The 14612-nt window shown below is 44.3% G+C and overlaps 1 protein-coding gene across 3 annotated transcripts in view; it reads left to right on the forward strand.

Moving 5' to 3' along the window:
- C3H4orf51 (chromosome 3 C4orf51 homolog) overlaps window positions 1-14612 on the forward strand; it is a 91315-nt gene that overhangs the window by 42478 nt on the left and 34225 nt on the right. For all 3 annotated transcript variants that reach the window (XM_002815183.5, XM_054554542.1, XM_054554541.1), the window contains exons 4-6: window positions 410-470; window positions 1141-1214; window positions 3686-3852. In XM_002815183.5, coding sequence (XP_002815229.1) covers window positions 410-470; window positions 1141-1214; window positions 3686-3793 — 243 coding nt within the window. In that variant the 3' untranslated portion in view covers window positions 3794-3852. The remainder of the gene's footprint in view (window positions 1-409; window positions 471-1140; window positions 1215-3685; window positions 3853-14612) is intronic.

Below are 14612 nucleotides of genomic sequence, written 5' to 3' on the forward strand. Positions count from 1 at the left end.
AATGATAATGATAGTATATTTCCTTTGTCTATTTTCCTACTAGGGTGTTTAGCTTTTTCTTATTGATTTGTATATGGTATTTTCGTATTAGGATTGTACTCTTTTGTCTGTATTTTACTGTTATTGTTTGTTATTACAGTGGTGGCTTTCTTCTTTTTTTTTTTTTTTTTGAGACAGGGTCTTGCTATGTTGCCCGGGCTGGCCTTGAACTCCTGGGCTTAAACAATCTCCTGCCTCAGCCTCCCGAGTGGCTGAGACTACACTGCACTCACAGTGGTGGCTTTTGACAGCAGTATCAGTGCTTTCTGAATGCAGGGGTGGGGAGGAACAATGTTGGGAAAATGAATTTTATTAGATTTCTATTATTATGAGAGTGGTTGGTATTTATTTCTATCTCTCCTTTTTATAGGCACATCAAATTTGGGATTTTGGTGATTGTTTTCCGACACCTCCAAATTATGGAAAATACTGTAAGTCCCATCCTAAACTACTACTTTATATCCATTTTCTGGCCTTTATTTTAATCGTGGTCTTCATGTGATATATATATATTTTTTAAATTTTTTTTTGAGATGGAGTCTCACACTCTCGCCCAGGCTGAAGTGCAGTTGTGCAATCTCGGCTCACTGCAAGCTCCACCTCCCAGGTTCACGCCATTCTCCTGCCTCAGCCTCCGGAGTAGCTGGGACTACAGGCACCCACCACCACACCCGGCTAATTTTTTGTATTTTTAGTAGAGACGAGGTTTCACCATGTTAGCCAGGATGGTCTCAATCTTCTGAGCTTGTGATCCTCCCACCTCGGCCTCCCAAAGTGCTGGGATTACAGGCGTAAGCCACCACGCCTGGCCCTTTCATGTGATATTTTCATGCCTTTTGCATTTCTGCTTCCTTCCTCCTGGCACCCACATTGTTACATCATTTACCTCTCCTAAGAATACAAAAGGTAGGATGCAGAAATAACAGGAGGGAGAAATGCAAGAGGCATTTGTCACTCATGCTGGTGGCAGAGGCGGGGGCTGTGTATGTGAAGATTTGGATCTATTGATTTAAAACAAGGTTTGGGAATGTCAGGAAACTTCACTTACGGTAGACTCTGTTTATCGCAAACACTCACACATTGGCTATCTCTTCACCCTAGGTGTGAGACGTAAAAAGCCAGCACAGGAGGCCCTGATAAACTACAGTCGACGAGGGAAAGGTGTCCTAAAGCATGTAAGAATCTTTTTACTTGCCATGCAACAGTGGATCTGTGGGGGAGAGTCAGGAAGCGGGGTTCTGAGTGTCTCTACATGGCGGCAGGGGTGGTGGCCTGTGTATGCTTAGAGTTGGTATAAAACTATTCCCTAAGTTACAATCAGGCAAAAAGCGGAGCTGTTCTGATAAGATAAATTCTTTCTTAAAGCATCATGAATAGTTTCTTGGGTGGATCTCTCCACAGCTGTTTTGGAAACAAGCCCCTAAGAGGTTTACAGCAGTTGGAATTTCTATTGTACTGTCCAAATTTTCATCGGTGAGTTGCTGGGTTCTGCCTGTTGTAAAAAAGGGAGTTCTCAGATAGTCCTGCCCTGCCGCATATCCACCCTGGTTGCCCAGTGGCCGGAGTTTCCCTCCTCATGTGCCCGTCCTGCCACCCAGCATCTATGGTCCTTGCTTCCCCGATATGACCCTCCAGACCAGGGATTCTCTCCTTCCTGATTAGACTTTCTCAAACCCCAGGGCTTTTAAACAGATTGTTAAAATGGCGTTCTTTTTATGTCTGAAAGTTCCGGCAGACACTCTTAGAGAGTAAGTTGAAAGAAAGAATAAAAACTGGTTTTTGCATAGAAGTTACAACTATTTTTGCTATTCTATTACTTTATTAAGATTTCTCTTTAACTTAAAAAAAACTCAGACTCATCCTAAGTAATTATGTTTATTATACCATGGGTTTGATATGCTCGTTATGTGTGTTAAAAAAAAACCCTGACCATTAAAATAAAAAATGTTATACAAGTACTACCTAACAGTATCACAAGAACCACCAGTTATACATATATTTCACTTTCACTTGGAAATGCTGGTCTTTGGACATTAACTAGCAGATATGCTACTTTTCGCTAATGGGAGAGGGTTGGATGACCCACGCCGGTTCCCAGGCGACTAGTCTATTTTAATGATGGTCTTCTAGAAATGGTGCAGTTTTTCTCAATTTTTCTGCTTAGGACCTGATAATGTTCCCAGGGAGCATTTCAAACATGGGAAGCCAGTGCGGTGGCAGACTGTGAAGGGAGTTGTTTGGGGGCATTTGTAGCTGTGTGGTCCCCTGAAAGTTATACTGTGTGGTCAACCAGGGACATCCCTTCACTGTAGAGTTGATGCCTGCTTCTAGGAAGGGTAGATGATTTCCTGAAAGCACATTTACTGAAAGCTGGCCTCTTGGGAGTTGCTTGGGAGAATCATTAACTATTGTTAAATAAATAAATCCCTCTTGCCTACACGGAGTTGTACTGGTGCCAAGCAATTCCATTGCCAATCAGTGTCTGCAGCTGTTCTGGGGAATAGCTTCTTCTCTCTGTAAGGTGCTTCCCCAACCCCTCCCAGAAAGGGAATTCTCTGTACTCAGAGAAGCCGCTTTTAAGTCAACCATTCCCAACAAATAAATGACATTAATCCTGCTCTTGTTTTTGTGGTGCAATAACAGACTGAAAGTACATGCACGTGTACACACACACACCACACAATTAATATGGGGCACATATTTGGAAAATCTTGGACCTAGAGTCCTGACCAAAAAAATAAATCATGACTTTTTATTTATGAGAGAAGGCAAATCTTTTTTTTTTTTTTTTTTGAGACAGAGTTTCACTCTTGTTGCCCATGCTGGAGTGCAATGGCGCGATCTTGGCTCACTGCAACCTCCACCTCCTGGGTTCAAGCAATGCTCCTGCCTCAGCCTCCCGAGTAACTGGGATTACAGGTGTGTGCCACCACACCCAACTAATTTTTGTATTTTTAGTAGAGACAGGGTTTCACTGTGTTGGCCAGGCTGGTCTCGAACTCCTGACCTCAGGTGATCTGCCCACCTTGGCCTCTCAAACTGCTGGGATTACAGGCATGAGCCACCATGCCCGGCTAAGACAAGGCAAATCTTAATATTTTAAAATATATATAGTTTGGAGGAGAACAAGCACTGAGATATATAAATGCCCAATTTCCTGCATCAAAGCAATAAGTAGAAATTGAATGAAATTTTCAACGATCATTAACACTATTCTTAGTTTCGAAAGTATTTGCTTGCTGGGTAGTGCTTTTGGTAATCATTCTCTAAATATTTATATTCCTGTGTCCTATCTTGAAGAAGTTCCTGATGGAAACTGGAAAGTAGAGCATTCACATCCAGGAATGTGGGGACTAAAGGAATTAGGGAAACCTGGAAAGAATCTTACCAGAGAAGCAATGGGGGCCGGTAGGGATTGCAAGAGTTCCTGCCCTTTTTCTCTCCCACTTTATTAATCTGGCCTTCCTAACAGAGACAGAATATATTAAACAGGAAGGTTAAGAGAGATGGAAGAAAATGCAGAATCAATCCCATCTCCTGCTCATGAATGATGTCTGGTTTGGAAGAGACCATTTAATTCCCAATTCTGTGGAAAAGTGACCTTTGCGGATGAGCGAGTGTTGACAACCAGGCCATTTTTCTCCAGCTTCATGGACGGTGCGATTCTGAAAGCAAGGTTGGCTCATCTGAGGATTCAGAAGCTGATCGATACTCCGATTATGGCTGGGGAGGACCCTCATCGCCATTTAACTGAGTTGGAAAATGAAGCCACAATGCTGGAGGCGTGGAGTTTGCTTAATAAACAACTTTGAGGTATGGGGCCCTCCCAACACCCCCCCCCCACCCCGCCCAGGAACGTCTGGACCCTTGCAGGTTGGCTTTCTGGGACAATTCCATGGGCTTCATTTATCAATTTCTCAGTCTTTTCCCTTTTTAATTGGTGGAGAGAGACAGAAGTTTTTATAATCTTTATTAAATTTTCCTTTTTAAATAAATACTTGGGACCACATTTCTCTGCTAGAACCACAGAAATGGTGCTGCGGCCCCGACCGTCGGGGGCTCCGGCGTCACAGGGCCTGTCCCTTGTATCTGGAAGCCCCGGGGAAGGCGCAAGGGCGTGAGAAAGACTCTTTGTATTCAGAACGGTCACCCAGCAGAGCCGGAGCCTTCCACCGCCAGGTTTTCCTCCGCGCAAGGCGCCGCCGGGAAGCGAATTGGCTCCGACCGTCGCGGGGGCGGGGACGGCCTGAGACGCGGCTGGCGCGCGAGCTCAGGGGCGAGGTCGTGGCCCTCCCTTCCCGGCTCCCTCGGTAGGCTGCCCGCGCCCCCAAAGCCGCGCCCACGGCCCGCCCACCCGCCGCCTGCCCCTCCCCTCCCCGGTCCGCCTCCTCCCTCTCTTCCCGGCCCGCCCGAGCGGCCGCCTCCTCCTCCCTCCACGGCCTACCTCCTCTCCCCCACAATCCTCCTCCCCTAGCGTCCACAGGCCGCCTCCGCCGCCTACGACCCTCCTCCTCCCTTCGCGACCCTCCTCCTGCTGATTCCCCCCCACCACCGCCCGCCTCGTCGCCCCCGCGGAGCGCGCGGGAGGGAGGGACCGGGAGCGGCAGGGGCTGCACAGTGACTCGCGGCGCGGGAAGGAGCCCGCTGCCGTCTAGGCCCGCGAAGGGCCCCGGCAGCCGCAGACTTCTGAGGAAAAGCAGAACGGTGTTTGGTTTACTAAAGTAGCCGCCTCCTACCCACTCTTCTTCCCCAGCCCCGCTCTCTGCTCCCCACACCCCCTTCCATTTACTCCTAGTTACCAAGACCGTCCTTCTCTTAGGATTTCTGTTGAATAGAAAATACAATTAAAAGTCGCAGCACCACCCCTGCCTCCCGCCCCACAAACTCCTAGTGATGATTTTTGTCTCTTAGCCCTAGGTTGGGTTAAATACATTCCCCGGGAGCCATCTGGTCTGATTCCCGGCAACCTTCATATGGTTTCCATTAAGCTCTCCAAAAGCATGCATTGAAAAGGCAGCCCTGTAGCCACTTAGGAACCTCGGGAGTTTTGCCCTGGCCAACCCCCGTAGACATCCCAGGCAGAAGGAGAGAAAGGCCTCTGTTTAGGTTCTGAGTCTAGTACCTCATGATCCTGGTTTTAATTTCTAATTTCTTGGCTTTTCCTAGTCCAAGAAAATACAGTTCTCCAAGGTAATGGTTATCATTAATTCATCATTTGTTTTTTACTATACGCAGAGGATAGCTGATTAGAATTCTGTTTTAATTCTAAAAATGAAGGCTAACAGCTTTACAGATGGGTTGCAACAGTAACCTGGCCACAGAAGTTCAATTTGACCAGCAACATTGGTATGGTGGGGTCTACACCTTCTCGCCTGTCTGTCCACCATTCCTTAGCCCCCAGAAGGCAAAGAACAAATGTTTGCTTGTGGAAACATATTCCCTCACAAGTCGGTTAGGGCTTGCGTCCAAGAAAAAGGGAACCGGCAGGTTCATAGACTCAGAGTGTTGTAACTAGAATGTTCCTTAGGATTCATCCGAGATGTATGTCCATTGATTGAGGACACGCAGAAAGTGGAGGGGCTTCGGGAAGGTCACATGGCTGATGAGTACAGTACTGCGGCCTAATTTGGGGATGGGAGGGTGGGAAAGAGACCTGGGCATCAAGAGCTTTATCATATACAGCAAGGAAGATTGTGGTCAAACCAATTCATTAGTGGCGCATCCTGACTCTCCCCAGTCCCTCAGCCGCAGTCCCATCTCTGTCCTGCTCTGTGCCTCCCTGTTTGCGGAGTTAGAGCCCTTTGCTTTTCTTCCTATTTCCCCACTCCCGCCCTGACCGTGTGATTTTTATTTGGGTTTTAAAAATGAAACCAGGTGCTGCATAAAACAAAAGCAAAGTAATAACAAGGAAAGACTATCCAACGCCTGAGGAATGTGCTGAGTTTTATGACTCAGGCTGTCCTGGCAAAGAGCTTGGACTGACAGCGAGAGGTGGGTGGCACGGAGCACAGACCATACATGGCAGCCCTGGCCTCCCCAGATAGGCATGGTCAAGGCAGTCTGTGACTCATTTCACAAAACCAGAGACTCTTGTTCTTTGTGGAGCAGGACTTCCCGGTGGCTAGAGCAGGATGATCGTCAAGTTTTCTCCTTAGAGCCAGTTCAGTCTGATAAAGCTGGGGCCACCCCGGAGTTTGGAGGGGAAGAGAGCCCAGGCACAAGGCCATCCCTGGGAAAGAAATAGGCTTGATGGACTTGGGCGAGGGCTTTGGTGCAGTGAGGAGATGAATAACATGGAAGTTGCAACGTGACATGAAAATTAGCATGTATTGTAGTGGAGACAATGGCTTGAGAGTTCCAGGTCGGGGACTGCCACAGTGCCTTGGAGAAGGGGACTGTTGGAGTGCTCCTAAGCCTGGAGGAGGTGTTTGCTCCTCCTGAGTGCATGGAGCACAGGAAAAGATTGTCAGATGCCAGTAGGGTTTCCGAGATGCCATTCCTCATGCAATCAGGAAGAGTAACTACGGGCAAAAGTAGTAGACTTTGCATAAACACCCAGAGAGCCACCCAGGCACACATCCTCACATTCTGATAATTCTTTTCAAATGAGCATAGTAATGGGATGAGGTGTACATTTTTTCTGTTACTAAGAGACAGACTGGGAGAGTGAGAATGCAAAGGAGAATGTCTCTTCTAGCAGAGGTGGTGGGAGGGGTTGGAATTTGGGTGACAAGGATCTGTTTGTGCCGCCTTCATTACACAGGCCTGAGTGGAATGGGACTGATAGGGCTTCTTCTGGTTTCTGCTTCTGGTTTCTTCTTCCCAGAGAAGGCTGTCACTTTTTGAATGAGAATGAACTTTGACTGGCGTAAATGAGGTCTTCGTGCAGCAGCCCCATGGAACAGGGACTTGTTTTTCCTTATCTTCTTTCTCTTTTTCTTTTCCTTTCCATGGAATACCCATTGAAAAGCTATGGTGACTATTCCATAATTGCAGGCAAAGCTCTGCTTAACTTGTTCCTTAAAGTCTACTTACCTGGGAAAATAAAGTCTTTTAAGGACGATGACTTCATAAATATTTATAGTGTGAACAGGCGTCACTCTGGTTCTGCGAGAGAATGGGCTCATTCAATTTTATTTATGATGTGACACTTGGGTGAGTGACATCCGTCATCTGGGTCAGCCCTACACTCTGTTCCACTGAAGCATGTTTATGGAGTGATTATGCCTGCAAATATTTGCTATATTTAGGCCCTCTCCTCCCCTAACCCCCTCTTAGACTTCTTAAGTCCCCAAACCAGGAAAAAGCCAAGCTATGATCTGGAAGGTTTGAACCCTAATGACAAGGCACAGGGGCTTGAACACGTGCTGAAGAAGGATTTGATGAATTGGGAGGCAATTAGAGTGGGAACACTGTTATTATAGCATTCCTATATTCAGGAGGTTTTGCTGGTCCTGTGTCTAGCAGGTGAGGGCTCTCAGCTAGGCGTGAAGAGTTTTGACAGGTGATGAGCACAGCCCTGAGTGACGAATGCAGAAGGATGCTTTTGAAACTCTTTCCTTCCCAGGGAGCTTTCTCTGGACAGGATTTCACAGGCCCTCAGATCTGTCACCACGCACCCCAGGGCTTTAGGGGCAGGACCTGATAGGGACTCTGTGACCTCAGCTGGGTCAAGGTCTGGGTGTAACCTGAGGCCTCCTCTCAGCCACATCTGGTCCATGGCTGGGCGCAACAGCTGCCCTCCATCAGCTGCGGAGGAGGGAGGGCCTTCTCTGGCTTTCTGGCTTTCGAGTGCACATGCCCTGACCTAGGCATTTCAGGCTGGACTTAGACATACTTCAGGACTCAATATTTGCTCTCCAATCGGCTTGGCCATCTATTGTTTATCCTGGGAAGGGCCAGGTCTTGGCACAGGAGGCTGAAGCGTTGCCAGTGTTTTATTTTTAGAGACAGGAAAATGTCTGCTTTTTGGTAGCTGCTCTTTTTCTGGCACACATCAGGGATAGTGTAAAAAAGTTCAAGTGAGAGATTCCAAGCCCTAAATTCATGGCCTATGACACAGGCAATAGCACCATGAGCCTCTCAATAGGCGCCTTTGGGGAACCTAGGATCTGTCATTAGAAGGCCTCCTGGGCAGAATAGTGGCCTCCCTGCCACACCCTGGCGGCAAGATTCCTCTCTAGTCCATGTACCTTAGAGCCTGAATATCTCTTGAGTCCCTTTTGAATGCATCAGCCGATCTGAACTATTATAGTTCTTACCTCCATTCATCTCCTTATCTACTAGTCCATAATCTGGTTCAACTTGGTAGGCAGAGTTAAAAAAAAAAAAAAGTCTGCAAAATTTCATGTTCATCAACCTTTCTTAGACCCAGTGACGTTGTCCTCATAATGATTGTAGAAGCCAGCCAGTGTACATGGCAAGAAATATCTTACTAGATTCAGGGATCACATTTCCAAGTTTTATTGGAATTAATATTTGTCCTAACATAGACCTCTTAAAACATATTTTTGTAGGTCCTGTGATTCTAGCTACTGACAATTTATAGGAAAGCATTTTGCAAACTATAGTGACATATTACGCAAAGGTAAAATGGAATAGAAATAAAGAATTATTGTTATCTTCTTTTCTCCCCAACCTTTGAAAAACGATTACTTTCTAATTACAAAAATAAAACATGAATACATTCTTCTTTACTGCTTATATATAGCCCATCATTACCTTCTGGATTCATTTTTCTTCCTGCTGGAGCACATCTTTGATAGATTTTCTTTTGCTTTTCCTCCCTTCTCCATCAGAGTGGGTAATACATTTTTCTAAGGGCTTATATGTCTGAGAAGGTATTTTGCTCTCTCTCTCTGCATGTTAGCTTGGCTTGTTATAGAACTCTAAGTTCAAATTGATTTTTTCTGAGCATTTCTAAGCTATTCCATTGTTTTCTTGAGACTGCTTTGGTTGATGAGCAGTATCCTTTTGATCTGACTCTCACTCCTTCGTAGGTAATCCTCTGTATCCTCTTGTACCTTTTAGGATTGCCTTTTTCACCTCAATGCTCTGGAGTTTTGTTTTGATATCACTATGTATGAATTTATTTTTAAAGTTTATCCTGCTTGGTAATGATAGGCTCTTTCAATCTGAGTGTTCAGGTTCTAAAATATGGGGCAGAAACCAGACAGGTTAAATTCATCTATATAGTAAAATGCTGAGGAAGAAAGGAAAGAAACTGTGTGGCTTGAGTGTTGGGAGGAATTTTAAGGGGTTACAGAGAGAGCAAGAGAGTAAGGCTTGGAGAGATTCATTGTTAGTTGGTTCCTGCTGGAGCACATCCTTGATAGAGAAAAATGTGTAAAGAAGATTTTTAAGCTCTTTGGATGCATATTGAAAATATACTCCCAGCAGGGCTCAGTGGCTCACACCTGTAATCCCAGCACTTTGGGAGGCCTAGGCAGGTGGATCACCTGCGGTCAGGAGTTCAAGACCAGCCTGACCAATATGGCGAAACCCCGTCTCTACTAAAAACACAAAAATTACCCAGGCGTGGTGGCAGGCACCTGTAATCCCAGCTATTCGGGAGGCTGAGGCAGGAGGGTTGCTTGAACCTGGGAGGTGGAGGTTGCAGTGAGCAAAGATCGCACCACTGTACTCCAGCCTGGGCGACAGAGCGAGACTCTGTCTCGAAAATATATATATATACACACACTCCCTTCTTTGGTGTTTTATGAAGAAACTAAGACTTAAATTGGTGTTAATTATATTTTTTTTCTGTGGGACTGTTGTATCTGTGATTTGATACTAAACCACAAGACTGAACAATAAGACTACTTTAAATTAATATGAATTACATAATCAATTATTATTATTATTTTGAGATAGGGTCTTGCTCTGTCACTCAGGCTGGAGTGCAGTGGTATGATCTCATCTCACTGCAACCTTTGTCTCCTGGGCTTAAGTGATCCTCCCACCTCAGCCTCCTGAGTAGCTGGAACCACAGGTGCGCACCACAACGCCTGACTAATTTTTTGTATTTTTGGTAGAGATGGGGTTTCACCATGTTGTCCAGGCTGGTCTCAAACTTTTGGGCTCAAGCAATGTGTCCGCCTTGGCCTCCCAAAGTCCTGGGATTACTGGCATGAGCCACTGCACCTGGCCAGCAATTATTATTTTTTTAATGATTAGACAAATATCCTTCTTTCATTCTGTCCTTGTCCCTTCCCTTCCCTCACACTGTCCAGGCTACGTTTCTTTTTACATAATGAAAGATTCTTTTACAGAATGAGATGGAGTTAGATGCTCTAAAGTCTTGCTGTTTCTCTATAACTCTCTTTGTCTTAGTCATTTGTCATCTACCTACCTAAACACTTTCTTTGATGGCTAATAGCTTATAAGAAGCATACACAAATACATTGTCCACTCATTTAGCAATCTAATTTCTCACCAGATGAGTTGTCATGTGTAGATTATAGATTTGGTCAGAAAAGACTGTACAGTGATCAAAGTTATAGCAATTTAAGACTCTTAGCTTAAGATCCAGAATGCGAAGCTCTGCTTACCTCCCCAGAAGTTTACTACTCCAGACTGAGGAATTCATCCCATAGATTGTCTTGGTCCACCCATAGAAGTTAATGTGTGGCACAGAGGGGCAAGATTTGGGAAAGGCTCAAACACAAACTGATATTCAACCAACAATAGCATCTCTGAACAAATGAAGGCAGGAGATACAAACAAAATCATATTATGACTTTTCACTCTCTTCTTGAAACATATCATTGAATTGGCTTTTATTTTATCATGTGCATGTATTACCTTTTAGAAAGCACTAAAAACAATTGTTAAACTTTTAAAAGTATAAGGACAATAGAATAATTATTGAGAGTCCAAATTCTCCCAGGAGATTTGAATTACTTGAGAGCTTTTTCCTCTACTTCTAATATCCACCCTAAAGTGTTTGATATGATGAGACAGTAAACATATGCAGCCTGTATAATCTGAATTACTCTCCTGACTAAAAGGTAGAGATAGAGTCGCTGCGGCCCAATACCCCTGACAACTATTGAGCTCCTACTTGTTAGATGCTGCTACTCTCACTAGATTTTGAGATATGCATAGTCTCTGCCTGAGTAAGTGGGGATGCAGTGTGACCTAGAGGAGGGAGATCTGGGAAAGGCTCAACATGGAACTGATATTCAACCAGCAATAGCATCTGTGAGCAAATGAAGGCAGAAGATGCAAACAAACGTTAAGTTCAGAGTCTGCTGACATTGGAAGTCAGCCAGGTGAAAACCGTTCATGTGGATCTTCAAGGAAGTTGGGCATTTCTTCGAGTAGCCATCAGTATTTCTTCTTTTCTGTAATGTAAAGTTTCCTTCACTTTGTATGTAACTAGGGCTCTATCTGGATCCAGAGAGGGTGAAATGCTTTCCAAATTATAGCTCTCTCTCCCTTTCTGCAAAAAAAAAAAAAAAAAAAGGCAAAAAATAAAAAATAAAAAAAAGTGACAATGTGAGGTTTTCAAAACTTCATTTTACAAAAAAAGAACTATGCATTTACTTTATAATTTCAAATGCTATATTTTCCATTTTTGGTTAATCTGTAATTAATTGTGGCTCCTAACTCATCGGGTTTCCGACAGTCCTCTTCATCTTTTCTCCAACCTTTATGTTAAACAGTTAATACTCTATACATTATATAAATACCCTTCTGAAATTCAGTGCCCAAGGAAAAACCCATTTTGAAAGAGAAGGATTCTGAATAATAACCACCCCTTGTTTTGAAAATACACGTTTTCATAAAACAGCATTTGTAAAAGCAGGTCCACCTCTAGAGAACATGTGACAAGTATCTAGCAGATGTCATTACCGCAAAGTTGTCTCCCCAAAACCCTTAAATTTTCACTTCTTCTGGATTTGCCGCTTTAATGGAAGAGCCCACCATGGCGACACATGCTCTGCCTCTCAAAGTGTGGTCTGCAAGGCTTTGCCAGATGGTCTACTTCAGAGTAAATGCTTTCAATATGATAATGTTTATATTTGTGATTCTGGCATGAACTAATAATTTTCTCATGATAGTTAATAAAAAACAGATTATTTCATTTCTATCTCATAAAACCCAGTACCTTTCCTCCCATTCTATCTGATGAGGGTGATTTTTTTTCCCATTGGTGAGGTGGCAGTGAGTGTGGGGAGGATTATGGACCTGCAGCCGTCTCCACGGCTGAAGTGGTGTCCAGCCTAGAATTTGAGATCCCCTCCTCCTCACAAAGGTCAGGCTTGCAATGCATCAGAAAAGGATAGTTTGTCAGGGTAATAGAGACCAGGGCTCCAACATAAACAATCTCTTTGAAACTTCAAGGTTTACCTTTTAGCTGTAATATTCTGGAATTTGGTGGCTGAGTCTGGGGCTCTCTGGCCATATCCATCATGTTTTCTTAGAGGCTGATCATATTCCCTTCTAATCCTTCATTTTTCCAGACTAGAATACTTATTTTATAACTCTTGCCACAGCAGAGGGGTGAGGGGTAGGGCGACTTTTCATCCTTTGACCTTTTTTTATTTTAAAACTTTTTTGGACTCTTTGTATTTAGGAGAAGAGGTACTAAATTTTATCTGTGTAGCCTTCTTTTCCTGTGGATGTTTGGCTAACAGAAACTGGTCCTGGCGGGCGGCAATAGTAGGGATGGTATGAAGATGGATGGCCTACACTTCAAAGGATGACTTGATAAAAAAAGATATGGAAAATTAGTTTGGAGTGTGGCTGGAGATTGTAATGCCACTAGTTTACTCTTCTTCAAAGGAATGTGAGGTAGGGAGTGGGAAAAGGTTAGATTTCCCTGAGAGAGAAGGAAAGATTTGGGGTCTTTTGGCGAGAGCTAGGATGCATTAACTTTCTTTTTTTCTTTTCTTTTTTCTTTCTTTCTTTTTTTTTTTTTTTAAGACAGAGTCTCACTCTGTCACCCAGGCTGGCATGCAGTGGCTCGATCTCAGCTCACTGCAACCTCTGCCTCCCAGGCTCAAGTGATTCTCCTGCCTAGCCTCCTGAGTAGCTGGGATTATAGGCGCCTGCCACCATGCCCAACTAATTTTTGTTGTTGTTGTTAGTAGAGACTGGGTTTCACCATGTTGGCCAGGGTGGTCTCAAACTCCTGACCTCAAGTGATCTGCCTGCCTCGGCCTCCCAAAGTGCTGAGATTACAGACATGAGCCACCATGCCTGGCTGCATTAACTTTATTTCTTTCAGTACTAAACTCAGTACAAAGGTAGACTTTTCTCTTTGTTGTCAGCATCTCACCATCTACTCATTCTTTAACCTACTGGAATTTAGCTTCCACTCCTAACCTGTCATTGAATCTGCATCCTTAAAGATCACCTATGGCCATCAAATTGATACAGGCTATGAGATTCAGCTTCACTCTACTCATCCTGCTGTACGATTTCACATAAAAATCTCTCTACCGTTGGGTTCTCTAGCAGTGTTGTGCTTGTCTCTGACTTCTCTGTTTCTTCTCATTCTCATGTGTTGACAACTCCTCCTCTTTCTTCTCCTCCATTAAAGTCTCTCTATTAAAGCCATCTCCTAAAGTTCTGTCATTGGTGCCTTTGTCGTTGCTGTTGTTGCTGCTGCTGTTGCTTCCATGGTGTTACCACCCTCTCCACTGTCTTCAAATGTCATCTTTGCTCCAACAAGTCTCATCATGAACTTTCTTCTGAGCTTTGGAATACATTTTCAGTCTTCTACACAAGAGCATTTTCTTTTTCTTTCTTTTTTTCTTTTTTTCTTTTTGGGACAGAGTCTTGCTGTGTCACCCAGGCTGGAGTGCAGTGGCACAATCTCGGCTCACTGCAACCTCCACCTCCCAGGTTCAAGCAATTCTCCTGCCTCAGCCTCCTGAGTAGCTGAGGTTACAGGCACCCGCCACCATGCCCAGCTAATTTTTTTGTATTTTTAGTAGAGATGGGGTTTCACCATGTTGGTTAGGCTGGTCTTGAACCCCTGACCTCGTGATCCACCCGCCTCGGCCTCCCAAAGTGCTGGGATTATAGGTGTGAGCCACCATGCCTGGGCAGAGCATTTTCTTCTAGACAGAAACTATTGTGATCCACCTGGTGAGGATGCTAAGAACCTGCACAACGATGTTAAGAGTAGAAAAGACAGGAGAGAGTCATAAAAATATTTGGCAGATAAAATAAACAGAGCTCTTTGATAGATTAACTATCCAAAGAGCAACAGGAAGAAAAAGAAGTAGGAGAGCTAGAAGGGGACAAAGCTGACCCCAAGTTTTATAGGTTAGGTAAGTTGGAGGATAGGTGTGCCCTTACTTGAGTAAGAAATACATGGTAAGGGTCAGATTTAAGGGAGAAGATGATGACTTCAGTTTAGGACATTTGGAACATACCTCATCTCTGTCTTTTTTGCCTTTTGAGTCTTCCTTTCTGTCTTAGTCTGTTTTGTGCTCCTGTAACAAAATACCCGAGACTATATCATTTATAATAAACAGAAATTTATTTGGCTCATGGTTCTAAAGATGGGAAAGTCTAAGATCAAGGGGCCAGCATCTTGTGAAGGCTTTCTTGCTGCA

This window comes from Pongo abelii, chromosome 3 (assembly GCF_028885655.2).
Source record: "Pongo abelii isolate AG06213 chromosome 3, NHGRI_mPonAbe1-v2.0_pri, whole genome shotgun sequence".
In the NCBI taxonomy this organism is placed as follows: domain Eukaryota; kingdom Metazoa; phylum Chordata; class Mammalia; order Primates; family Hominidae; genus Pongo; species Pongo abelii.